Genomic DNA, 27,500 nt, shown 5'->3' with positions numbered 1-27,500 from the left:
GCTGAACTTTGACCCTTGACCTCGACCCTCAGGACACAGCACTCACAGGTACAGGTACACCCTCTCGCTGAACCTTGACCCTTGACCTTGACCTTCAGGACACAGCACTCACAGGTACAGGTACACCCTCTCGCTGAACCTTGACCTTTGACCTTGACCCTCAGGACACAGCACTCACAGGTACAGGTACACCCTCTCGCTGAACCTTGACCCTTGACCTTGACCCCTAGGACACAGCACTCACAGGTACACGCGTCCCTGACTCTGACCCTTGACCCTGACCCTCAGGACACAGCACTCACAGGTACACCCTCTCGCTGAACCTTGACCCTGACCCTAAACCTGACCCCCAGATCTGTGGCTTCACACTGAAAAAAAAAAGGTTATTTAAGGGTTACATATCTGTACACACCCTTAGCCTAATACTTGGTTGATGCAACTTTGGCAGCGATTACAGCTTCAAGGAATCTTGGGAAAGAATCTACAGTATGATCTTGGCACACTGGTTTCTGGAGAGTTTTGCCCATTCCTCTTGGCATATCTTTGTAATCTCTGTCCTGGCTGGACCACTCAAGGACATTCACAGACTTTCTCCAAAGCCAACTTCTCTCGGCTGTGTGCTCCGGGTCGTTGTCCTGTCGGTAAACCTTCATCCCCATTCTCAGGTCCAGAGCGCTCTGGCCTTGTCCAATCAATTGAATTTACCACAGGTGGACTCCAATTAAGTTGTAGAAACATAACAAGCAGTATCAGTGGAAGCAAAAATGCACCTTAGCTCTATTTTGGTGTCATATTAAAGGGTGTACACACTTGTGTACGTATGATATTTTAGATTTAGATTTTTAATAAATTAGCACAAATGTCTAAAAACCTGTTTTCACTTTGTCATTAAAGGCTATTTTGGGTAGAATTTTGAGACAAAAAAGGTGCTCAGTCTATTATAGAATAAGTCTGTAAAGTAATAAAACGTGGTGACTGTATCTGTATATAGATATCTATAATATATATATCTCTGTGTTTCTGTACGTAGAAAATCCTGGGCGCTAAAGTGGACCCTGGCCTGAGGTACTTCGGACGCTCTCTGGACGCCAGCACCGACCTGAACGGGGACGCCATCCCTGACGTCACTGTGGGGGGTTATGGGAAGGTGGTGCAGCTCTGGTGAGAGACCGAATCTCAACCTGAGACCGCCTGTTATGAGCCTCCTATTGTGTTGTTTATCTATAGATAGCTACCTTGTAAGTGCCAGGATATGACATCATATGAACAGACTTCCTCTTCTGTGTTGAGCGCTACACCACTGCTCTGTGTGTGTTGGACCCTATCTCACTCTAGAATAGCTGACAAGCAAGATCAATCAATCAGTCAATAGATTGGTCCGTCAACCAACCAGTTAATTTACATCACAGTCTTAAACCAATCTAACCAGTCAACCAATCGCCTTCATTGACTCATCCCCCTAGGTCCAGAGGTGTTGCCGTGGTGACGGCCAGGGTGACCTTCAACCCAGACCAGATCAGCATCCTCGTTAAGACGTGTCGCGTGGGCGGAAGGCTGGCTTCCTGTTTCGATACCATCGTCTGTTTCAGCGCCTCCTTCAAACCCTCACCGCCAGTAGGTTCTCTGGGTAAGACCAGTCTAGATGACCTACAGACCTGCTGTCACTCAGTCTACATGACCTACAGACCTGCTGTCACTCAGTCTAGATGACCTACAGACCTGCTGTCACTCAGTCTAGATGACCTACAGACCAGTCTAGATGACCTACAGACCTGCTCTCACTCAGTCTACATGACCTACAGACCTGCTCTCACTCAGTCTACATGACCTACAGACCTGCTGTCACTGAGTCTAGATGACCTATTGACCTGCTCTCACTCAGTCTACATGACCTACAGACCTGCTGACACTCAGTCTACATGACCTACAGACCTGCTCTCACTCAGTCTAGATGACCTACAGACCCGCTGTCACTCAGTCTAGATGACCTACAGACCTGCTGTCACTCAGTCTAGATGACCTACAGACCTGCTCTCACTCAGTCTACATGACCTACAGACCTGCTCTCACTCAGTCTACATGACCTACAGACCTGCTCTCACTCAGTCTACATGACCTACAGACCTGCTCTCACTCAGTCTAGATGACCTACAGACCTGCTCTCACTCAGTCTACATGACCTACAGACCTGCTCTCACTCAGTCTAGATGACCTACAGACCTGCTCTCACTCAGTCTACATGACCTACAGACCTGCTCTCACTCAGTCTACATGACCTACAGACCTGCTGTCACTCAGACCTACAGACCTGCTGTCACTCAGTCTACATGACCTACAGACCTGCTCTCACTCAGACCTACAGACCTGCTCTCACTCAGTCTAGATGACCTACAGACCTGCTGTCACTCAGTCTAGATGACCTACAGACCTGCTGTCACTCAGTCTAGATGACCTACAGACCTGCTGTCCCTCAGTCTACATGACCTACAGACCTGCTCTCACTCAGTCTAGATGACCTACAGACCTGCTCTCACTCAGTCTAGATGACCTACAGACCTGCTGTCTACACTGTAGACTAGACTCAGTCTAGATGACCTACAGACCTGCTGTCTACACTGTAGACTAGACTCAGTCTAGATGACCTACACATAGGCGATTTTACCCTCTGAGAGTAGGGGGGGCAACATTTTGACATCAGAAAAAAAAAACAGTTCTGCCATCCCGTCCCATCTATTAACAAAGAATGCCAGTTGTGAACAGTATGCTAATAAGAAATCCTTATGACAATTCAATATGCACAACGCATCAAACTTCATCTAGACCCCACGAGCATGTCAATATGACTTTATGACCGAGCACTAGGCCATACCAAACATCAGGGGCGGAATGAGGAAATAATTCAGGCCGGGAAATGTAGCCCCAGTCAGGACACTTTTTAAGCCGGATCAGACCAGTGATGTTTTGATACACTGTACAGTACGTACAGTATATCTACATTATAGCCACGCTCCTTTCTCCACCAGTGCTTTTTTCACCTACAGTATCGATTGAGATCGAGAGCATGCTGTAAGCAGACATTTACACGCTGCTGTGTTGCGACCATGACAAGTACAGTAGACATCAGCCTCATTGTCCCACACCCGATGACATTGTACCAGAGCTCACCACCTGGGGGCACTCGCCACAATTCACTTTTCTCCATTGCCAAGTATATTTTGCTTTGTAAAACAGGAAAGAAAGGTTTGGTGTCTCAGTAACAGTATAGTGTCACGTCGTTATTTGGGGGTGGTCCGGGATTCAGCCAGACGATGCAGCTGAAGCTGAGTGCGTCTAGGGACCAGACCCAGGAGCCTGAAACACACCCTACATGTGGGAGGGACGAGACCCTACATGTGACCTTGTGAGGAGAGGGCTCAGACCCTACATGTGACCTTGTGAGGAGAGGGCTCAGACCCTACATGTGACCTTGTGAGGAGAGGGACCAGACCCTACATGTGACCTTGTGAGGAGAGGGCTCAGACCCTACATGTGACCTTGTGAGGAGAGGGACCACACCCTACATGTGACCTTGTGAGGAGAGGGCTCAGACCCTACATGTGACCTTGTGAGGAGAGGGACCACACCCTACATGTGACCTTGTGAGGAGAGGGACCAGACCCTACATGTGACCTTGTGAGGAGAGGGCTCAGACCCTACATGTGACCTTGTGAGGAGAGGGCTCCGTAGTGTTCTGCTGAGCTGTGCTCTTTCAAGCAGGAAGTCTTTCTTTCAAGCAATTGTCCCAATGAGTTGCAGGGGATGTGAGAGTTGAGATTGGGGTGGAAAAGGGAAGTGCCTGGTTTCTTCACTTAGTAGGGTCAGACACACAACTTATACAAAACCCAGAAGAGGAAGGAGAAAGTTATGAAACGAGGGGTGTGAGGACACCCCAACTCAAGTACAACTGAGAGACCTCCGCCCCATGAATGCATTTTGTGGCTCTGTGGGCGCTATGGCTCTCAACTGAGCTCAGAAATGATATTCGACCTTCTCTCTTTAATATTTTCCGATATTATATTCGATTATTATATTCGCCTCTATCTGGGCCCAGGCACACTCACGCACACACAGACATACACCAGTGTTTGCCATGTCTCTCCTATGATGTTTTTTTAGCTTTTATTACTCTGAAAATGCAATTTAATGTAATTTATTGCTTTATAAATGTTCTTAGCCGTTAGACAAACATACTCCTGGAGCTTGCTCGATCGCCTTGTTGAGAGGGGTCAGGGAAGAATTTTTACAGCTCACTTTTCTGGCCCCTGGGTGATACTGTTTTTTTTGCTTCGCTCTGGAATATATAGGGGTGGGACGTATGCCCACCTAGTTCTCTGTAAATTGCATTGTGTTGCCTCTGCGTATGAAATGCAGTGTACAAATAACCTTTGATTTGAAAGCTTTACATCACAACATCAAACTCCAACTGCCTGCTGGTGCTAGCTTCCTCGCCGATGGTGATGTTGCTAGTGCTAGTGCTAGCTTCGAGCCCTGAACTCTGATCCTGACTCTGGATTTCAACCTCTCTCTCTCTCTCTCTCTCACTCTCTCTCTCTCTCTCTCTCCCTCTCTCTCTCTCCCTCCTCCGCAGCGCTGCGCTACAACCTGACCCTAGATGCAGACCTGCAGTCCTCAAGGGTGACCTCTAGGGGGCAGTTCAGCAGCAACTCTGAGAGGTTCATCCAGCAGGACATCGAACTGGACACCAGGGGGCACTGTGACACACACCAGGTCTTCGTTCAGGTACAGACGGGCTCACAGTGTTGTTCTGAAGCAGCCAGAGTATACTAGAGTGTGTTCTGAGTATACTAGAGTGTGTTCTGAGTATACTAGAGTGTGTTATGAGTATACTAGAGTGTGTTCAGAGTATACTAGAGTGTGTTCTGAGTATACTAGAGTGTGTTCTGAGTATACTAGAGTGTGTTCTGAGTATACTAGAGTGTGTTCTGAGTATACTAGAGTGTTGTTCTGAGTATACTAGAGTGTATCTCGCCGGGCATTGTGGGAGATACAGATTCATGGTTTCCGTTAATTCTCAAAGATCACACATGCACGTCATTGAGATATTCTGGAGGATTTTCTACTCAAATTCAGTTCTGTCAGTAGTCATGGTACTGATCCAGGGTTCTATGTGTTCTGTCAGTAGCCGTAGTACTGAACCAGGGTTCTATGTGTGTTCCGTCAGTAGTCATGGTACTGACCCAGGGTTCTATGTGTGTTCTGTCAGTAGTCATGGTACTGACCCAGGGTTCTATGTGTTCTGTCAGTAGTCATGGTTCTGACCCAGGGTTCTATGTGTTCCGTCAGTAGTCATGGTACTGACCCAGGGTTCTATGTGTGTTCTGTCAGTAGTCATGGTACTGACCCAGGGTTCTGTGTGTGTTCTGTCAGTAGTCATGGTACTGACCCAGGGTTCTGTGTGTTCTGTCAGTAGTCGTAGTACTGAACCAGGGTTCTATGTGTTCTGTCAGTAGTCATGGTACTGACCCAGGGTTCTATGTGTGTTCTGTCAGTAGTCATGGTACTGATCCAGGGTTCTATGTGTGTTCTGTCAGTAGTCATGGTACTGACCCAGGGTTCTATGTGTGTTCTGTCAGTAGTCATGGTACTGACCCAGGGTTCTGTGTGTTCTGTCAGTAGTCGTAGTACTGAACCAGGGTTCTATGTGTTCTGTCAGTAGTCATGGTACTGACCCAGGGTTCTATGTGTGTTCTGTCAGTAGTCATGGTACTGATCCAGGGTTCTATGTGTGTTCTGTCAGTAGTCATGGTACTAACCCAGGGTTCTATGTGTTCTGTCAGTAGTCATGGTACTGACCCAGGGTTCTATGTGTGTTCCATCAGTAGTCATGGTACTGATCCAGGGTTCTATGTGTTCTGTCAGTAGTCATGGTACTAACCCAGGGTTCTATGTGTTCTGTCAGTAGTCATGGTACTGACCCAGGGTTCTATGTGTTCTGTCAGTAGTCATGGTTCTCACCCAGGGTTCTATGTGTTCTGTCAGTAGTCATGGTACTGACCCAGGGTTCTATGTGTGTTCTGTCAGTAGTCATGGTACTGACCCAGGGTTCCATGCGTGTTCTGTCAGTAGTCATGGTACTGACCCAGGGTTCTATGTGTTCTGTCAGTAGTCGTAGTACTGAACCAGGGTTCTATGTGTTCTGTCAGTAGTCATGGTACTGACCCAGGGTTCTATGTGTGTTCCATCAGTAGTCATGGTACTGATCCAGGGTTCTATGTGTTCTGTCAGTAGTCATGGTACTGACCAAGGGTTCTGTGTGTGTTCTGTCAGTAGTCATGGTACTGACCCAGGGTTCTGTGTGTTCTGTCAGTAGTCTTTGTACTAACCCAGGGTTCTATGTGTTCCGTCAGTAGTCATGGTACTGACCCAGGGTTCTATGTGTGTTCTGTCAGTAGTCATGGTACTAACCCAGGGTTCTGCGTGCGTGTTCTGTTCCGTCCATCCTTAGGAGGCCCCGGACTTTGTCAACGCCCTGGGTCTGCGTGTGGACGTGGAACTGCAGAACCCAGACGCCAACCCTGTTCTCGACCCGCTCAGCACCACCGCCTGGGAATTCGCTGTGAGTGCCATGATTTCCACTGGACATGGGTTTAATTCCCCTCCCATAAGTTCCACTGGAACACATATGTGCAGTGGTTTCAATATATATTCATCTGATCTTGTTTGTTATTGATTTGGAAATTAGCCTTTTGTTCATGAAAGGACTTTGGCGAAGGAGTGGAAGGTCTGAGAGTTTTCCGAGCCAGATGTTAGCATGGGGTTCAGATAAACGTCCCCTATAGGGGGGTGGGAAACGGCTCTTAGACCGCCGGGGGTCACCGTGTCAATGTCACGGCTGAGTCTCGCGGCAGATGTCCTGTCATCCCTCCCGCGTTTGAAACGGGAAACAGATACCGTCGCGCTGGAAAACGCTCCGTTGTGGTTTCGCTCTTGTAAATGGGTTGAGGGTAAAACCTCACGGGAGCGTTCGGACTCCGGTGTGCGAGGTGGTTTGTTTCCTGTTTCGCGCTCTGCTGTTGTGTCCCGCACCTGGCTGTGATTGGGATGCGTGGTCGGTACGCTAGCGGTCAACTCGTTAACCCTCTCCCGTGTTCACAGGTGCCTTTTTCTAAAGACTGTGGCGTCGACGAGGTGTGTGAGAGTGACCTGACTCTGAGGGTGGAGCAGGGAGAGGAGGGGTCCGGGTACGACAGACCGTCTCACGCACGCACACACACACACACGCACGCACGTACACTCACACACACACACACGCACGCACGTACACTCACACACACACACACACACACGCACGTACACTCACACACACACACACACACACTCACACACACGCACGCACGTACACTCACACACACACACGCACGCACACACATACTCACACACCACACACAAACCCACACGCATGTTCACACACACACACAAACACACACAGACACTCACACACACACACACACACACACACACACACACACACACATGCTGTGTAGCTCTATGTATAGCAGAGGAGTTTGGAACAATGCTGATGTGATGAGATTTCGGCTTAAAAGCTCAAATATAATGGTTCCCAGACGTTCTGCGGGTTCCTCTGTATTGGTAACATGGTTCCAGTTAGATTTATTTGTTTTCTATAACAATGATTTTTTTTATCAGAATGCTCTACCCTACTTACAGTAAAACCTAATTGTTTTTTTTACCAGAGGCTTCTCCCACAACTGGAGAACCATTGATCGTTCTAAGTAAAACCTGTTTTCAGATGTTCACAGTGCAGACGTTGATTAGCGTAACGGGCTAACAGGACGGTGGTTTTGTGATGCTAGTTCCTCCAGGATGCTGGTGAGCTTTCAGGACAACAGACTGTCCTTCACCGTGACCGTCGGGAACAGGAAGGAGAACGCCTACAACGCCAGAGTGACCGCCTACTACTCCTCCAACCTCTTCTACTCCTCCATCTCTCCTCCTGTAGGTATCTCTCTCTTCTACTCCTCCTGTAGGTATCTCTCTCTTCTACTCCTATCTCTACTCCTGTAGATATCTCTCTCTTCTACTCCTCCATCTCTCCTCCTGTATGTATCTCTCTCTTCTACTCCTCCATCTCTCCTCCTGTAGGTATCTCTCTCTTCTACTCCTCCATCTCTCCTCCTGTAGGTATCTCTCTCTTCTACTCCTCCTGTAGGTATCTCTCTCTTCTACTCCTCCATCTCTCCTCCTGTAGGTATCTCTCTCTTCTACTCCTCCATCTCTCCTCCTGTAGGTATCTCTCTCTTCTACTCCTATCTCTCCTCCTGTAGGTATCTCTCTCTTCTACTCCTCCATCTCTCCTCCTGTAGGTATCTCTCTCTTCTGCTCCTATCTCTCCTCCTGTAGGTATCTCTCTCTTCTACTCCTTCATCTCTCCTCCTGTAGGTATCTCTCTTCTACTCATCCATCTCTCCTCCTGTAGGTATCTCTCTCTTCTACTCCTATCTCTCCTCCTGTAGGTATCTCTCTCTTCTACTCCTCCATATCTCCTCCTGTAGGTATCTCTCTCTTCTACTCCTCCATCTCTCCTCCTGTAGGTATCTCTCTCTTCTACTCCTATCTCTCCTCCTGTAGGTATCTCTCTCTTCTACTCCTCCATATCTCCTCCTGTAGGTATCTCTCTCTTCTACTCCTCCATCTCTCCTCCTGTAGGTATCTCTCTCTTCTACTCCTATCTCTCCTCCTGTAGGTATCTCTCTCTTCTACTCCTCCATCTCTCCTCCTGTAGGTATCTCTCTCTTCTGCTCCTATCTCTCCTCCTGTAGGTATCTCTCTCTTCTACTCCTATCTCTCCTCCTGTAGGTATCTCTCTCTTCTACTCCTCCATCTCTCCTCCTGTAGGTATCTCTCTCTTCTACTCCTCCATCTCTCCTCCTGTAGGTATCTCTCTCTTCTGCTCCTCCATCTCTCCTCCTGTAGGTATCTCTCTCTTCTACTCCTCCATCTCTCCTCCTGTAGGTATCTCTCTCTTCTACTCCTATCTCTCCTCCTGTAGGTATCTCTCTCTTCTACTCCTATCTCTCCTCCTGTAGGTATCTCTCTCTTCTACTCCTATCTCTCCTCCTGTAGGTATCTCTCTCTTCTACTCCTCCTATCTCTCCTCCTGTAGGTATCTCTCTCTTCTACTCCTATCTCTCCTCCTGTAGGTATCTCTCTCTTCTACTCCTATCTCTCCTCCTGTAGGTATCTCTCTCTTCTACTGCTCCATCTCTCCTCCTGTAGGTATCTCTCTCTTCTACTCCTCCATCTCTCCTCCTGTAGGTATCTCTCTCTTCTACTCCTCCATCTCTCCTCCTGAAGGTATCTCTCTTCTACTGCTCCATCTCTCATCCTATATATACTGTATGTACAGTCTGTATGTATCTCACTGTTTCTTTTCTCTCCCCCTCTCTCAAATTCTCCCTCTCTCTCCTTCTCTCTCCCTCTCTCTCTCACTTTGTCTCCCTCTCTCTACCTCTCTCCCTTTCTCTCCTTCTCTCTCTGTCTCTTTCTGTCTCTCTCTCTCTCTCTCTCTGTCTCTCTCTTTCTCTCTCCCTCTCTGTCTCTCCTTCTCTCTCTCTCTCTCTCTCTCTCTCTCAGGCTGATGGAACGGAGGTGAAGTGTACTTCCACCAAAGAATCCCACAGTATCTTGTGCCAGGTTGGATACCCAGCTCTGAGGGAAGACCAAGAGGTACGCCCTGTGTGTGTGTGTGTGTGTGTGTGTGTGTGTGTGTGTGTGTGTGTGTGTGTGTGTGTGTGTGTGTGTGCGCGTGTGTATGTGAGTGCAAGTGTGGGTGTGTGTGCGCATGCGTGTGTGTGTGAGTGAGCGTGTGTGCTCATTTGTGTGCGCCTGCACATTGCGGGTGATCAGTTTTGTGTTACTAAAATCATTGTGCGCCCCCTGCAGGTGACATTTGAGATGAACTTCGACTTTAACCTGGAGCTGCTGCAGAGTGAAGCTGTTGTGGACTTTGAGGCCTTCAGGTGGAACCATACTCTGTTTCTGTGGTTCTAGTATCCAGTGATGGCGTCAGTCTGGTTCACAAAACAAAAAATAGTCCTACACAACTCGGACTCTTATTCCGGGCTCAGACTACAGGATTTTTAGGCCGATTTATCCCCGATTCACCCCTCCTGACAATCGGAGGAGAAATCTGGTCTGGAACGTTGGTCGGGGCCGATGATCGGCCCAGATGATCTTGTAATGTGAGGGGTTTACAGATCCAATCTTATACCTCCCGATCGGCTCGCAGACCCATCGGGGCGGCCCCGATAATATCAAACATGTTTGATATTTAAGATTATTACGTCCCGACTTTACAAGTGAGACGGCGAGACCAGTGGTTCGTTGCTCCCTCGGGCACGATAACATCCTGTAGTGTGTGATGAGACGTTATTTTCAAATCTGGCTGTGTGTGCTTGTTTGAGACGCAAGAAGAATATCTGTTAAGATTCTCCTTATGTGCGTGATGTAACCCGATTTCGAAATTGGTTAGGATTTTAAATATCCTGAAGGGTGAACCCGGCATTACTCAACTCTTACACTTTATTTATTTTGGCCAAAGACATTTCTTGAGACAGTGAAACACATCCTTTGAGTCTGGGTTTTCCCTGACTTTGTTTTTTTGTTTGTTTGTTTGTTTGTTGTTTACCTCTCCTCACAGTGACAGTACAGAGGTGAAACCAGCAGACAACGAGGTGTCCCTGTCCATCCCTGTCCAGTATGACTCAGAAATAGCCCTCTCCAGGTAGACTCACATGACCTCCATCGAGAATCACATCATGTGCTAATCATCTGACGGCCCATCAGTCTGGTCATGTGGTTGTTTTTGTTGTTGTTTATAGTTTTACCGGGTTTTACGTTTGCCTCTGCTTACACCTTGCATAGTTGTGATCAGATTGTAACCACAGTTCAGAGAACTAAAACATTAATTTCCTTCTCTTATGATACATTACCTTCTTCTGCCCCTTTAATACACGACCTGTCCCTTTAATACACCTGTCCCTTTAATACACAACCTGTCCCTTTAATACACAACCTGTCCCTTTAATACACGACCTGTCCCTTAAATACACGACCTGTCCCTTTAATACACGACCTGTCCCTTTAATACACGACCTGTCCCTTTAATACACAACCTGTCCCTTTAATACACAACCTGTCCCTTTAATACACGACCTGTCCCTTTAATACACGACCTGTCCCTTTAATACACGACCTGTCCCTTTAATACACGACCTGTCCCTTTAATACACGACCTGTCCCTTTAATACACAACCTGTCCCTTTAATACACGACCTGTCCCTTTAATACACGACCTGTCCCTTTAATACACGACCTGTCCCTTTAATACACGACCTGTCCCTTTAATACACGACCTGTCCCTTTAATACACGACCTGTCCCTTTAATACACAACCTGTCCCTTTAATACATGACCTGTCCCTTTAATACACGACCTGTCCCTTTAATACACGCCCTCTCCTCACCTCTCTGTTTCCCCAGTGAGGCCAACATGAACTTCTATGTGGTGGACTCTGACAAGGAGGTGGTGACCACAGTGACCTCCTTTGAGGACATTGGCCCCGAGTTCAAGTTCTCCATCAAGGTAAGAAATGACTAGATACACACACACACGCACACACACACACACACACACACACGCACGCTGAACTGAACCCGACACGGAACCCCCTGACTATGACGTTCTCGCCAGGTGTCCACGGGGAACCTGCCGGTCGGCCTGGCCTACCTGAGCCTGTCTCTGCCCTCCAGAACCGCAGCAGAGAACCCTCTGCTCTACCTGACTGGAGTCAACACTGCTCCGGTGAGTGTGTCTACTCCAAGGTTATTATAGTTAACGAAAACTAACTGAAAAACGAAAACTATGTGTGAAAAAACATTTTAGTTAACTGAAATAAAAATAAAAACTAGGCTTTACAAAAAAACGATAACTAACTAAAACTGTGTTGTGCGTTTACAAAACTAACTAAAATAAACTAAAATTGTAGAGAAAATGTCCTTAGTTTTATTCTTTTTCATTCCATACATAAGCCTAGTATTTTGGGTGGATATTAAATCTATCCTCCATGTTTTTTAGCTGTGTCCTGCGCAGAAGTAACCTGACGTGCACCAGATGGTTTGTTTCACACGGAGTGAAACAACGTGAGCTCACAAGATCAGAGAACAGTCTCATGAGGCTAGCGCAGAAGAAAGAAAACTAAAACTAATATTGAAACTAATAAAACCTAAATTAAAACTAAGCATTTTCCAAAAATAAAAACTAAACTGAACTAGCAAACCTACTTTAAAAACTAATTAAAACTAAACTGAAATTGAACACAAAAAGTTAAAACGATATAAAAATAAAAACTAATGAAAAAAGTGAAACTATTATAACCTTGGTCTGCTCTACATCAGCTCAGCTCTGGTGAGTGTGTCTGCTCTAGCTCAGCTCTGGTGAGTGTGTCTGCTCTATGTGTCTCTATCAATACATCTTTGACCTTTAACCTTGCCGTGTGCCCTGCAGAGTGGTGATGTCAACTGTGACGTCACCGGGCTGGTGGACCCCCTGAAGATCAGCGTCCAGACGCCCCACACCACCTCCTTCAACAAGGAGAACCTCCTTAACACACCGCAGCTGGTACTTACGTTTGTCTGAGTGGATGTGCGCGCAATCAAAGTTTATGATTAAATAATGTGTTTATATAGTCGATAAAATACACTGTAGATTCTACATTTAATGTATGTACTGTAATAGATTAAATAATGTGTTTTAATGTCTTCGTTTTCACTTTTGTCCTCAGGACTGTACGACTGCCACCTGTGAGTCAATGAAATGTGTCCTCAAAGACATGAGCATCAAGAGAGACTTCTTTGTGAACGTGACCACACGAATATGGAACGGCACTTTAAACTCTGTAAGAACTCTCTCTCACACTCACACACACACACACACACACACACACACACGCATCAACAAACGTTTACCATTGCCCTTAGCTGCATGTCAACATTTGTCTCCGTGTTCGTTTGGTTTTATAGGCCACCTTCCAGTTACTGAAGCTGATGGTTACCACGGAGATAGAGACCTCCCAACCTGACCTCCTTGTCATCTCTCATAAACAGACCCAGGTACAGTAGACCCAGGTACAGTAGACCCAGGTACAGTAGGCTACTGAGAGTAAACCCAGGTACAGTAATAATAATAATAATAACTTTCATTTATATAGCGCCTCTCATAAAACCCAAGGTCGCTTTACATAGGGGCAGAACAGACAAGAGACAAACATGGTAGACAGAGACACACAACATTAAGAAACGGAAGCTAGAGGTCAAAGGCCGTGTTAAAAGAGGTGAGTTTTAAGAAGTTTCTTGAAGCAGTCCAGAGTTCTACAGGGACTAGTGGGTAGGCTACTGAGAGTAGATCCAGGTACAGTAGACCCAGGTACAATAGACACAGGTACAGTAGACACAGGTACAGTAGACACAGGTACAGTAGACCCAGGTACAGTAGGCTTCTGAGAGTAGGACCCAGGTACAGTAGATCCAGGTACAGTAGGCTTCTGAGAGTAGACCCAGGTACAGTAGACCCAGGTACAGTAGACACAGGTACAGTAGACACAGGTACAGTAGGCCCAGGTACAGTAGATCCAGGTACAGTAGACACAGGTACAGTAGATCCAGGTACAGTAGACACAGGTACAGTAGGCCCAGGTACAGTAGATCCAGGTACAGTAGACCCAGACCCAGGTACAGTAGACCCAGGTACAGTAGGCCCAGGTACAGTAGATCCAGGTACAGTAGACCCAGGTACAGTAGACACAGGTACAGTAGGCCCAGGTACAGTAGATCCAGGTACAGTAGACACAGGTACAGTAGACCCAGGTACAGTAGACCCAGGTACAGTAGACACAGGTACAGTAGACACAGGTACCGTCAGTAGATCCAGGTAGCTACTGAGACAGCTAGGTGATGTCTGCACTAGTGCTCATATACATGCAGTAGACCGTAATCATGAGATAATATAAACATGTACAAAGTATAGACAATTTTCTAAAAGGACCAGCTCTGTATGAGATATTCTTCTCCTGGTCCCCGGACGGTCAGGTGGGTGGGTCTTGCATTTTTCGGGAACAGCCGTTGTTTGCGCCAGATGAGAACAGCCGAGCACAGATAAGGAACTGAACCGATTCCAATTAGTAATTCGACCCAGGTCTGCTGCATGCATGAGGTAAATCTGTCAGGACAAGATCCAGATCCAGACAGCACGGCGGCTCAGTGGTTAGCACTGTCGCCTTGCAGCAAGAAGGTCCTGGGTTCGAATCCCGGTCGTTCCAGGTCCTTTCTGTGTGGCGTTTGCAGGTTCTCCCCGTGCCTGCGTGGGTTCCCTCCGGGTACTCCGGCTTCCCCCACCATCATAAAGACATGCAACGTGTGAATGTTGGTGGTGGTCGGAGGGGCCGTAGGCGCTGATTGGCCGCCACGCTTCTGTCAGTCTGCCCCAGGGCAGCTGTGGCTACAGATGTATCTTACCACCACCGGTATGACTGTCTGAATGAATACTGGACTCTGTAAAGCGCCTATCTGGGTATTTGACCTGGGTCGAACCTCTGGACCCGTTGGTTGCGCTGGTTTTGGAGTTGCCCCGGCTACTAGTATGACAGCCTCTCTCTCTCCTGTGCCCCGCCCCCGGCGCTCTCCCAGGTGGACGTCCGCGTCAGTAAGCCCGGCGTGAAGGGGGAGGTGCCCGTGGGCGTGATCGTGGGCAGTATCGTCGGAGGCCTGCTCCTGCTGGCGCTCGCCGTGGTCACGCTGTGGAAGGTACAGTACGTAGCACTGTACATACTGTAACGGCCTGATGAACACTGTACTGTGAATGTTACATCTGGACGCACTTTTATACATACTGTAGCCGCAACTACGATAATGTATCAGTGTAACACTTCTGCAGTGTGTCTATCGGTGCGTCTATCTGATTCTGATTGGAACGTAATTTGTGTGACTGTGTGTGTGCCAAGGTTATAATAGTTTTGCTTTTTTCATTAGTTTTTATTTTGATATCTTTTTAACTTTTTGTTATCAATTTCAGGTTAGTTTTGATTAGTTTTAAAGCAGGTTTGTTAGTTTATTTTTTATTTTTTGAAAATGCTTCGTTTTAGTTTAGTTTTTATTAGTTTCAGTATTAGTTTTAGTTTTTTATTTTTCTGCGCTAGCCTCGTGAGACCATCCTGATCTCGTGAGCTCACGTTGTTTCACTCCGTGTGAAACAAACCATCTGGCGCACGTCAGATTACTTCTGCGCAGGGGCACAGCTAAAGAACATGGAGGATAGATTTCATATCCACCCAAAATACTAGGCTTATGTATGAAATGAAAAAGACTAAAACTAAGGACATTTTCTCTATAATTTTATTTTAGTTAGTTTTATAAACACACAATGCAGTTTTAGTTATCGTTTTTTTTGTAAAGTCTAGTCTTTATTTTTATTTCAGTTAACTAAAATGTTTTTTCACACCTAGTTTTCATTTTTTAGTTAGTCTTCGTTAACTATAATAACCTTGGTGTGTGCGTGTATCTCCAGGTGGGTTTCTTCAAGAGGCAGTACCATCAGCTGCAGAAGAACCCCGAAGAGGAGGCCGAGATGGAAGGTCTCCAGGACAACGCAGCCTGAGACACCAGCCGTGGACCAGGAGAGACATGCGGTGGACCCCGGAGAGACCAGCCACGGACCAGGAGATCACCACGACTGCGCATTCACAAGATAAAATAAGATAAGACTTTAATCGGCTCCGGGGGATGGAGAATTCGGGCGTTGCAGGTTACCAGACCACGACAGGAACCCCCCAGTGGTACAGAGACCGGTGTTGTAGCCAGGGAGGCTCTGGGGGGGGGGGGGGCGCTGGGAAGAGAGGGATTTTGAGGTGGGGGTGGGCCATCAGTCATGGTGTGAAGGGTGTGTTTGAACTGGACAGTTGCACATTGTTAGAGAGTGAGCCGAGACAGGGGGGTTAGGATGATGGAGTGTGTGTGTGTATGCTGTGTTTGCGCCAGCAGGAAGGAGGACCTCCTAGCCGTCAAATACCAAAAAACAAAGACCCCTTTGTTTTGACCACGCTGTACATAGGAAAGTCATTAATCTGCTGTGGATTCTGAGGCTTCGGTTAAAACGAGTTCAGATAACGTCAGCGGTAGTCGTCGCCAACCCGCGCTCGGGTTCGAGAGCCGTACCTGTCGAGGGAAACGTGGGAACACAGACCCGTCTCACTGTGTGATCTTTATACTGCGTACGTACATGGAACACTTCTGTAACATGTATATTCAAGTACATGTATGTTAATGTACATTTATGTACTTGATCTGTTTATGTACATAATACACTGAATTAGCTTAACAAAGTTGGTGTGGGACTAGCCAATGGGTTGGCTTGGTGGTTAGCTGTTATATGCAGGGCATATGGCGTCTCTCTCATCTTAATGAGTGGTCTGACACTGGTGGCGTCTCTATTTATTAATGAAATAGAAAATCAACTTGAATCGCAAGATAATAATAGACCTGCAACTTTAACTTTCCTGTTAACTGGGAAATGCAGGGTCCGGGTATCGTATGGAGCTCCTCCAATTAGTGATGCACTTCCTGTTGTTGTTGTCTGGTTATTTTTTATTTGTACAGTAAATGATATCTACTGAAAGAGACAACACGGTCAATTGAATGTGTAGAACAAGAGTAATTATTTCACTTACTGCTTCCAAACCAAACGTGTCATCAGTGAAGTGCATGACCATTGTAAACAGGAAACAATGTGATGCACTTCTGAACATGTTGATTACACCCCGTTTCCATAAAGGTAAATCATATTAAAAGTACATATTCCATGATGGGTTTCTTTAGTCCATGTATAGCACTGCAACACATGGGTCAGTCACATGAGGCGAGTTTGATTCGTCTCACAGGCACTTATGGGACCAGTCTATCATTGGATTTATTGCACTGGGCAACATTAATCAAGTGCACCCAAAGTCTTTGCATATACATGTAGTAATTGACCCAGATCGGACAGGTGATAGGCTGAGGGGTTGTGCTAAAATTTCATTTTTAACAGCTTGATATAAGACACAGAAGCAAAACTGCTGTTTACCATAGAGCCATGTACTGTATATATATACTGTATCCATGTTGTTTACGCTACAAACTTTTTTGCACTGAGACGTTTGGCAGGTGTGTTTTCAAGTAAGTACAAACCACTTTGTTCAATATGCTTTTATACATACTAGTAGCACTCCTTATGTTTGTATAATAAATCTCCTTTATGGCTGATGAAAGTGTAATAAATATGTGGATTGTTGAAATAAAACTTTATAAAATATTTAACTGTGTGCATGTTGGTATTGTTAAAAGAAGTAATTGAAGTCTACTCGGTCCTCCTAGCATCTTGATAGAGACAATACTCTAACGGATCAATCAACCCTCAATCAATTAATCAATCAAGTCCACTGTCCAGTGTTCAACAGGATGTGATACGGTGGCTCAGAGGGGTCAGCTCGGTACGCTGCCGTTTCCTGTCCATTGGCACTCCTTGTTCTCCTTCCAGCACGACTCATCTGTTTCATAGACCTCCTGACACGCACGCGCACACACACGCGCACACACGCACACACACACACACACACACACGCACACACACACACATTAACAATGGTCAATAAAAAAATATATATATAAAAAAAAACTTTTTATTAATTTAAAAATGATGAACCAATGAAGATGAACCCCCCCTAACGCCAAAAACACATAAACATAATATATATATGTGTATATATATATTTATTTATTTTTTAATTAGAAAATGACTAGTTGATCAGCAATGCACAGGGTCGACTAGTGGTTTGATAGTCGACTATTCGACTAGTCAATTAGTCTGTGAAACCCCTAGTGTGTGTGCGTGTGTGTGTGTGTGTGTGTGTGCGTGCGTGCGTGCGTGCGTACCTTCTTCCAGATGGGCACGGTGGCTTTGAGGGTGTCTATGCAGAAGTGGACGGCCTCCAGCGAGTCTCTGCGGTGTGGGGAAGACATACCGATGATCACGCTGGCCTCTGTCACTGGAACCACCCTGTAACCACGGATACAACCGCATGATCACACTGTAACCACGGAGATAACAGTATGATCCCCCTCCACGAGAGGCAGAGATCTTCTTTAAACCCTGGCCCAGCGGGAGATGTTTTGGATCTATACTCGGCACCGATTGGTCTAAATGATTACTTCAGCCCTAAATGTTATTTGTAGTTTTCTTGACTGGCTACTCTCTTCTAAGTAATTATTTTATTTATAGCCTAGATACAACCCTCCAAAATGTTTATAGAACTGTTGACTGTCTCGCATGCCCTCGAAGATCAGGCTACATTCAAACTAATTTGTGTGTTTAATAAAATATTGTACCCTTAAGACTAATTCAGGGATTTATAATCTTGTAACTCATGTGAGGCAACCGATTCTACTCACGAGAAGTGCCAGTCTTAGATTGTAATCATTTTCACAATACAGATTGGATATATACTTATTTCTCAATTATGTGCCTTGGTAGTCATCGGAATGACCACTGTGTTGTTAGTTCAAATGTAGGCTGCATGCTATTGACGGACTAATTGATTGATTGTTTGACTGACTGATCAATCTCACTGATTTCTATCCATGTATCAAGCCGTACCAAGCTGCACCTTCCACCGACAGATACGCTCTGACCACGGCTGTCCAGACAAAACGCGTCAGCAACTGGACAAAATACGAGAGTTTTTGTCTCTGTGCTTCAATCAACGTGTTCTATTCTGCCTGTCCTTTTTTCCTGGTAGTAATACACGTCATTTTTGAGTCCAGCACCGTACTTAACAAGGATGTTTGAGAAGCACACCCTAGTACAGTACACTACACACAACTACACTAGAACAGTACACTACACTATACAACTACACTAGAACAGTACACTACACTATACACAACTACACTAGTACAGTACAGTACACTACACACAACTACACTAGTACAGTACACTACACTACACACAACTACACTAGAACAGTACACTACACTATACAACTACACTAGAACAGTACACTACACTATACACAACTACACTAGTACAGTACAGTACACTACACACAACTACACTAGTACAGTACACTACACTACACACAACTACACTAGAACAGTACACTACACTATACACAACTACACTAGAACAGTACACTACACTATACACAACTACACTAGTACAGTACACTACACTATACACAACTACACTAGAACAGTACACTACACTATACACAACTACACTAGTACAGTACACTACACTATACACAACTACACTAGAACAGTACACTATACACAGCTCGGCCCTGTCAGGCGAGGGCGAGGGAGCCGACTGTACATCCCAGTCATGGTCAGTGAAGCCGTCCATTAGAACAAGTGTGCTCAGCCGTCAGAGTGGACAGGGACCCAGGTGAGGGTAAGGGATCGAGTGGGGGATTCAATATGTCCTCTCATCTCCAGGTAGCTTTAGACTGAAGATCTGCCTGGCCAGTGTCCTGCTCACTCACCCCAGTCTGTGGTGGACACAGATGTGTCTGACGGTCGGCCATCTTGTCCGGATGTCCTGGTAGATCTTCCTGAGCTCTGACTGAACCATGGGGTCATAGGCCTCATACTCCAGCTGCACCACCTTCTTCCCCTCAAAACTGTTCCTGGTTGTTCCTGGCAACAAGAGTCAACGGCATCACATCCTGTCTGTCCTCCTCACAACCTTTGACGTTAGAGCTGAGGTCGTACACCAATCTAGGTGAACCACGTCTACGACTACATTACACTTAACAACTCTCACACATCTCCCGTGAGTTGACCTATGAACCCACCTATGAAAAGGGAGATGGCGCCACAGGAAGGGCAGGTGACGGCCTCGGACACCTCCTCTGGTGACAGCTTGTCATGGGTCAGCTTCACCAGGTCCCTCGGTTCCCCGCCCCCACCTCCTCCTCCTCCTCCCCCTCCTCCTTCTGACATGTCTGCAGATTATGAACAGGGAAACTTTAAAACCCTAATCTTCGTCTTGAAGATGTGTCACTGGCTAAGTGTTTGGTAGTGTAGTGTACTGTACTAGTGTAGTTGTGTGTAGTGTACTACGTGTTTGGTAGTGGTGGTGTGTGCGGAGAAATCACTGATTGAGCCAAGAGTTGAAGCCGGGTGGAGCAATATTGCAATACTTTACTACCACTGTATCTTACGCTATCTTAGTTAGTGACATACGGTTGTTGACTTCTTACCGGAGTTAACTCTGTCAGTCCAGGTCGTGCCAGAGTTAACTCTCTATCCTCCACTCAGAGGGGGAATGACAGCGACCTCGTCTCCTTCTCTCAGGCGTAGGCGCTGCTCTCCGAGTGTCACGTACTCCTGACGCACGGCCAGGACCACCTGCTCGCGCACCGCGGACAGTCTGTTGAGACACAAATACGTGACCTTAGAAGATCGTGGCGGGGGTCTGTTTAATAACAGCATTCGTAACTGGGTTTAAAAATGTACCTGGGGTGTCTGTTCACAAGCTCGTTCCACAGCTGGAGGGTGGTCAGTTCCGCGGGGACTCGGATAGTCTCGGATTTGAGTCCTGTGAGCTCTGCGCTTTTGGCAAAATACAACACGGACACCTGCAACGACACAAACAACCCACTGGAGCAGCTTGACCCGAGTATACAGCCCTGGACCAGGTCTATGGAGCAGACTGAGTATACAGCCCTGGACCAGGTCTATGGAGCAGCCTGACCCGGGTATACAGCCCTGGACCAGGTCTATGGAGCAGACTGAGTATACAGCCCTGGACCAGGTCTATGGAGCAGACTGAGTATACAGCCCTGGACCAGGTCTATGGAGCAGCCTGACCCGAGTATACAGCCCTGGACCAGGTCTATGAAGCAGACTGACCTGAGTATACAGCCCTGGACCAGGTCTATGAAGCAGACTGACCTGAGTATACAGCCCTGGACCAGGTCTATGGAGCAGACTGACCCGAGTATACAGCCCTGGACCAGGTCTATGGAGCAGACTGAGTATACAGCCCTGGACCAGGTCTATGGACCAGCCTGCTACACGTAGGACAGGGACATCAGCTACACTCAAAATTGCGATTGCCATTTCGTTTCAGGGTCTAGAACCAGGTGGCCAGGAACCAGGCGACATGGACATGGAGATATCGCGATAGGAATGTAGTCACGTACGACTTCAGCATGCAGCTAATGTTATTATATCGCGATACGAATGTAGTCAGATACGACTTCAGCATGCAGATACTGTTATTATCTGTCAAAGCTGCAGTTTACCTCGGTAGTCATGAATGTAGACCCGTTAGAGACCTTCTTCTTCATGTGTTGACTTCCTCAGTCCTCTGACTCCGCCCCCTCGCGGTCAGCTGACCTGGGGAGACGGGAGGCGCGTACCCGCGATCCATGCGCGTACCCGCCCCACAGCCCCGTACCATGTATAGACTGAACGGTTATTGACTCAATTACGGGGAACTGTTAATTCTAGGTGTCTTTTTCATATATGAACACATGATTAAATGGCAGAAGGCAGGATGTGCACGCGTTTTGTGTCAAGACGGTATTTCTCAGCTACCAGGTGTTCCCATAACACTTTTTTTTTTCTTTACATATTTTAAGATTTGGATTTGGTAGATGTATCATCTCATAGGCTGTACTAGAGAAAGTGAAATATATTTCTTTCAAAATCACAGATAAAACCATGATTTCTGTCCCAATTCACAATCGACCATTCAATAGAATGAAGAATTGCATTCTATATGCCATTTCATCTAGGCTATTTCTATTGAGCAGCAGGTTATTTCAGAGTTATACAACCCTAACCGAACCCTAAATATACCATACTGCCAAATATATCGATCATTTCAACAGCCACAAAGCCTATAGCCTCGATATAACACAACTGCTCACAGTCACCTGTGATCGGATCAGGTGTGCGGTAGTAGCGTCTGTCTACCGCTGGAGGGCGCACCAATACATGGCTCGCTATGGGAGAGGCGCTCATTCGGGGATAGACCCGTTTACAGTCAGTAGGTTATAACACGCTTGACGGTTAACTGAGATTATGCCAGTGGGCCATACTCGTACACAGATTATCCTAAATTACGACTATATTTGGCTAATGAATTATGGTGATCTGTGAAAGCCTCTCGTTAGGAGACTAGACTGGGCAGCAGATATTTATGTTTGACCCCGCGGAGGCCAATAAAGCTGATCTATTATAAACGGGGAAGGTATTTCTACTGTCTTCTTGTCCCCTGCGATAAAGAATTTAGAAATATCATTAAATCACGAATTAAGGGATTAAAAGGGATGAAATGCACGCATAGTCTATAGGCTACGCAATCATAGACTATAGCACAATGAAAACATGCACACTCCAGTAATCCACTTACATTAGTAAATGCATTAAGGTAAAATGCAGTAGAATGAATTATAATTTAATGCACAGGCTATAACCTACTGTTTTAACTCTAATTACGCATAGAATGAGCTGGACTCTTTGCTCTCCAAAGCCATTAGGACTGAGGTAGGTTATTTATGTAGCCTAATATAATGACATAGTCTAGTGTACCCTAGTAATCTCAATTTAGATTTAGGCTATTAAGTTATATTTGCATTTAAGGTATGTCATTTATGTTACACCATGTCCTCGCGCCAGTGTCCAGTGTGCGCACGCGTTCCCAAAACGTCCTGTTCATTACGCGCGCGCTTGCAGTTGGTAAAGTAGTGTTGTAGGGAAGGAAGCAAGGAAGGAAGGAAGGAAGGAAGGAAGGCTACCTGACACACACAGAGAAGGAGGAGGACTCCCTACTCCCCACCCCCGTCAAATCTGGATCCCGCCCTCTTCAGTTATGTTCCTAGAGACCCCCTTATAAGATTTAAACCCAGAGAACCCTGTCCGACAGTGTGGATAGTCACCCGCGCGCCCACACAACTTCTCCCGCCTCACGCGTCCCGAGTCGAGGCTCTGCAGCTCGCGCAGAATCAGGATCAGGATGCTCGAGCTCCGCCGCGCGCTCGCGCTCCTCATGTGGTTCACGCACTTCACGGGAGATCACACAGCTCGAGGTGAGCCGTTGGTTTTTGGTGAGCCGTTGGTTTTTGGTGAGCCGTTGGTTTTTGGTGAGCCGTTGGGTTTTTGGGGAGGCGGTTGGTTTTTGGGGAGCCGTTGGTTTTTGGTGAGCCGTTGGTTTTTGGGGAGGCGGTTGGTTTTTGGTGAGCCGTTGGTTTTTGGGGAGGCGGTTGGTCTGTTATTGAGCTGACTGACTGAGATTTCAGTTAAAATTTAAAAATGTAAAAGTTAAAATTGAGCATTTATCAATGTCTGAATTGAAGAAAGTTATCTCTTATCGTCTGTTCTTAATGGCCCCTATTCAAGTGGCTAGGCTTCAAGTTGACATGAACTTGATAATGTATTCTAGAGTAATGATATGGTAATACAGTCTGAAAGCCTCCCCCCCAGTCTGGTTTCCATTCAACGCAACGTGATGAAGTCTCGGTCTGATATTTTGCCAACCGAAATAATCTCTATTACCTTAGAGAAAATGAACAATAGAGAATAGCCCAGAGAAGCCCAAGTTTGGTATGGAGCCAAGCCCCTCGGGAAGGTGATTTCTCAATACTGGCTCCATTCCCCCTCCAAGTGGGTCGATGTGCTGATCCGGTCCGTCCGGCGGGGCTGGTACCTTCCTCCGGGGCGGGTCGCCAGGGCGCTCTGCCGGGACGGCATACAAATCAAACGCACATCTCATCACATAGGCTCTAATTTGGGTCCCTCGGCTCCTGATAACGACACAGAATACAATCAGCTGAATTAAAACACTGCTATAGCCTATTATTTTATTTTATTAGGCGATATAAAAAGAAAAACGAGTTTTAACCTAACAAATTAGACATTTAAGAAAGGAATTATTAGAAAAAAACGTAATATTTGTGTTAATGGGAGCGCCTGTTTCGTGCAGCCGGTAACTGCTGGCTGCAGCAGGGGAAGAACGGCCGGTGCCAGGTGTTGTACATGTCGGGGATGAGCCGAGACGACTGCTGCCGGAGCGGGCGCTTGGGCTCGGCGTGGACCGAGGAGGACGTCCCCAACAGCACGCTGTTCCGCTGGATGATCTTCAACGGAGGCGCGCCAAACTGCATTCCGTGTAAAGGTGAGATAAAAGTGTTTAATGCGGGCTTTTTGTGAGTCGAATTTCCCCACAGGCAACAACTCGAAGTGAGAACCGCACCTACTGACATGGGAACCTTCCCACTGAGCAAAGACACGTCTAAAAGACGTCTTTTAGATGTCTTTTTCGGACGTCCAAAGACATCCAATTAGGAGCCAGAATGAATGTTTTTTTAGACGTTCAGATATTGAACACGTTCTGCACGTCCACAGACGTCTTAGAGGGGTCCAAGCCAGACGTTTGAATATTGAGGGGTCCAGCAGACGAACACACGGGGTTCAGGACCGACGGACGTTATTAAGACATGATCTGAACGTCTCCCTGACGTTGTGTGTTTGCTGGGTTACAGCCATGTACTGGATTGTGAAGATGTTTGATAACTCTCTCTCTCTCTCTCTCTCTCTCCCTCTCTCTCTCTCTCTCTCTCCCTCTCTCTCTCTCTCTCTCCCTCTCTCTCTCTCTCTCTCTCTCTCCCTCTCTCTCTCCCTCTCTCTCTCTCTCTCTCCCTCTCTCTCTCTCTCTCTCTCTCTCCCTCTCAGAGACCTGTGCGAGTGTGGACTGCGGTCCGGGGAAGAGGTGTAAGATGAACAAGAGGAACAAGCCTCGGTGTGTGTGTTCCCCCGACTGCTCCAACATCACCAGCCGCGGACCCGTCTGCGGTTCCGACGGCAAGTCCTACCGGGACGAGTGTTCCCTGCTGCGGGCCCGCTGTCGGAACCGCCCGGACCTGGAGCCCCAATATTGGGGGCGCTGCCGCAGTGAGTGGACCTTAGAACCGGACCTTAGAACCGGAACCCTCGGCCCAAATACACAATTTGAATCGTGTGAAATGGAAACGATAGGCTAGTCCCAAAAAATCGAACCGTCCCCAACAGAACCGACGCTCCAGCCAAACACTTGTGAAAGGATCCATTCAAATAGCAGCGGACCCAGGTCTGCTCAGAACCTGATCCCAGAACACCTCCGTGTTCTCTGATGCTGGTATAGGGATAGACAGCTGATCCCAGGTCTGCTGAATACAGTCTCTCCCCTATAGAATGAGAATATACACACTTTTAAACTTGAACCTCCTCTCACAGGGAGTAGATTTGTCTTTAATATCGCAGAATATGTAAACGGCACGTTTTAAAATCAAAAACAGTTTAGAACAGGTCCACGACTAATACAAATACAGCCAGAGTGGACAGCGGTGAATCTAAATGGAGCTGTTCAGTCCGACCAGTCAGGTGAGCTGAGGACAGTCTGGTGGGGGGGGTGGTGGTGTCGGGTGGGGGGGGGGGGTTCACGGTCTGGCGGGCGCAGAGAGAAGGCATCACCAGATCTAGCGTCTGTCAGGGGCTGGCGCTCGCTAGCACGAACCATCAACATCAGATGAGAAACACGACGCCATGCACGCAGTAGCCTAGAATAGTTCAGTATATCGTATATATCTTCGACTTATCTGTCGAAGTCAAAGATGTTTTTCTCTTTTGAACATCTGTCTGTATAATTAATAACCCCTCATAGAACAATAAAGACATTAATTGACTCATTGATTGCTTGATTGATTGCTTGATTGATTGATTTATTAATTGATTGATTGATTGATTGACTGACCGACCGCCGTCGCCATGCGTGTTTTCCCCGCAGAGACGTGTCACGGCGTGCGCTGCCCCGGCAGCTCGTCGTGCGTGGTGGACCAGCGCGAGAACGCCTACTGCGTGACCTGCAACCAGGTGTGTCCGGAGGTGTCGTCCAGCGAGCAGCACCTGTGCGGCAACGACGGCCTGGTGTACCCCAGCCCCTGCCACCTCCGCCGCGCCACCTGCCTGCTCGGCCGCTCCATCGGCGTCGCCTACGAGGGCAAATGCATCGGTCAGTGTGTCGCGGCTGTCGGCGCCGCTCCGACTCCCCCCCCCCCCCTCCTCGGCGGTCCCGCATGTGTCTGATTATGCGCCGCGCGTGTGTGTCTGATTCCGTGTGGCTGTTCCCGTCGGAGCGCCGTGTGTGATGTGTTCCCGTCGGAGCGCTGTGTGATGTTGCGTGCGGCGTCGCGCCCCCCCGTCTGCCTGCAGATGCCAGGTCGTGCGAGGACATGGCGTGCCGCGGGGGAAACGCTGCCTGTGGGACGAGCAGAGCGGGCGCGGCCGCTGCGCCGCGTGCGGCGAGACGTGCCCGGAGGCGCGGCCGGGCGAGAGCGTGTGCGCCAGCGACAACAACACCTACCCCAGCGAGTGCGCCATGAGGCAGGCCGCCTGCGCGCAGGGACGCCCCCTGGGAGGTCAAACACGCCGGCTCCTGCAACTGTGAGTAGAAGAGAGAGAGAGAGAGAGGAGGATAGAGAGAGATGGAGAGAGAGAGAGAAGAGAGAGGAGGATAGAGAGAGATGGAGAGAAAGCGGAGGAAAAGATGGAGACGAGAGTGACAGAGAGAGAGGAGTAGATGAGAGAGAGAGAGAGAGCGAGAGAGAGAGCGAGAGAGAGAGAGAGAGAGAGAGAGAGCGAGAGAGAGAGGGAGAGAGAGAGAGAGCGAGAGAGGAGAGTAGATGAGAGAGAGAGAGAGAGAGAGGAGAGTAGATGAGAGAGAGGGGATGGAGAGAGAGAGATGAGAGGATGAACAAAAGTAGTATTCACTCTTCCTTTTGCCATCTTGTAGTATGCTTAAGAGGCAATGTTTAAACGTGACGTTAGTATGCTTAAGAGGCAATGTTTAAACGTGACGTTAGTATGCTTAAGAGGCAATGTTTAAACGTGACGTTAGTATGCTTAAGAGGCAATGTTTAAACGTGACGTAGTATGCTTAAGAGGCAATGTTTAAACGTGACGTTAGTATGCTTAAGAGGCAATGTTTAAACGTGACGTTTGGACACCGTCTCTTAAACATGTCTTCATGGTGCTGGAGGAGGGGGGGGGTCACTAGGTCTGGGACCAGCGGTCCCCTGTGAGTCCAGTGTAGCCATGCGTCCAGTCTAGCCATGCGTCCAGTCTAGCCTGGAGCAGGGCGCCCTGACCGTGTGACCGGCTCCCTGAGGGACGCGCTCTCTGTGTTTCTGAACCCTGACGTCTCCTAATGTGTCTGTCCACATCACCGTTACCCCAGTCTGCTGCTGGAACCAACACGGACGCTCTCGCTCTCTCTCTCTCTCTCTCTCTCTCTCTCTCCATCTCTCTCTCTCTCTCTCTCCCTCTCTCTCTCCATCTCTCGCTCTCTCT

The 27,500-nt window shown here is 47.5% G+C and overlaps 4 protein-coding genes across 4 annotated transcripts in view; 2 read left to right on the top strand and 2 right to left on the bottom strand.

The window, feature by feature from the left end:
• LOC311327102 (integrin alpha-2-like) overlaps window positions 1-15,736 on the top strand; it is a gene marked incomplete at its 5' end in the record, with an annotated part of 40,617 nt that extends 24,881 nt beyond the window's left edge. Inside the window, 16 exons of the mRNA XM_084460129.1 lie at window positions 1,031-1,161; window positions 1,464-1,627; window positions 4,628-4,779; window positions 6,506-6,616; window positions 7,156-7,241; window positions 7,875-8,016; window positions 9,655-9,747; window positions 9,964-10,040; window positions 10,721-10,804; window positions 11,562-11,664; window positions 11,773-11,883; window positions 12,586-12,699; window positions 12,863-12,976; window positions 13,101-13,190; window positions 14,763-14,879; window positions 15,640-15,736. Coding sequence (XP_084316255.1) covers window positions 1,031-1,161; window positions 1,464-1,627; window positions 4,628-4,779; window positions 6,506-6,616; window positions 7,156-7,241; window positions 7,875-8,016; window positions 9,655-9,747; window positions 9,964-10,040; window positions 10,721-10,804; window positions 11,562-11,664; window positions 11,773-11,883; window positions 12,586-12,699; window positions 12,863-12,976; window positions 13,101-13,190; window positions 14,763-14,879; window positions 15,640-15,729 — 1,779 coding nt within the window. The 3' untranslated portion in view covers window positions 15,730-15,736. The remainder of the gene's footprint in view (window positions 1-1,030; window positions 1,162-1,463; window positions 1,628-4,627; window positions 4,780-6,505; window positions 6,617-7,155; window positions 7,242-7,874; window positions 8,017-9,654; window positions 9,748-9,963; window positions 10,041-10,720; window positions 10,805-11,561; window positions 11,665-11,772; window positions 11,884-12,585; window positions 12,700-12,862; window positions 12,977-13,100; window positions 13,191-14,762; window positions 14,880-15,639) is intronic.
• A 1,157-nt stretch (window positions 15,737-16,893) lies between these two features.
• LOC311327101 (molybdopterin synthase catalytic subunit) lies at window positions 16,894-20,108 on the bottom strand (the record flags this gene model as incomplete). The annotated part of the gene is made up of 4 exons (XM_084460128.1): window positions 16,894-17,672; window positions 18,042-18,165; window positions 19,649-19,802; window positions 19,961-20,108. The coding sequence occupies 4 exons, from the start codon at window positions 20,106-20,108 to the stop codon at window positions 17,592-17,594; spliced, it is 507 nt and encodes a 168-aa protein (XP_084316254.1). The 3' UTR covers window positions 16,894-17,591.
• A 275-nt stretch (window positions 20,109-20,383) lies between these two features.
• Window positions 20,384-21,460, bottom strand: mocs2 (molybdenum cofactor synthesis 2; the record flags this gene model as incomplete). The annotated part of the gene is made up of 3 exons (XM_084460235.1): window positions 20,384-20,538; window positions 20,625-20,746; window positions 21,416-21,460. 3 exons carry the CDS (start codon window positions 21,458-21,460, stop codon window positions 20,412-20,414), a joined length of 294 nt encoding a protein of 97 aa, XP_084316361.1. The 3' UTR covers window positions 20,384-20,411.
• Window positions 21,461-23,133: 1,673 nt separating this feature from the next.
• Window positions 23,134-26,602, top strand: fstb (follistatin b; the record flags this gene model as incomplete). The annotated part of the gene is given in 7 exon segments (XM_084460127.1): window positions 23,134-23,206; window positions 24,100-24,291; window positions 24,849-25,067; window positions 25,939-26,163; window positions 26,364-26,393; window positions 26,396-26,565; window positions 26,567-26,602. Coding segments are annotated over 7 exon segments (945 nt in total).
• Window positions 26,603-27,500: the final 898 nt, after the last annotated feature.

The sequence above is a fragment of the Borostomias antarcticus genome (assembly GCF_949987555.1).
Source record: "Borostomias antarcticus genome assembly, chromosome: 30".
In the NCBI taxonomy this organism is placed as follows: Eukaryota; Metazoa; Chordata; class Actinopteri; order Stomiiformes; family Stomiidae; genus Borostomias; species Borostomias antarcticus.
This window is presented reverse-complemented; position numbering and strand designations above follow the sequence as displayed.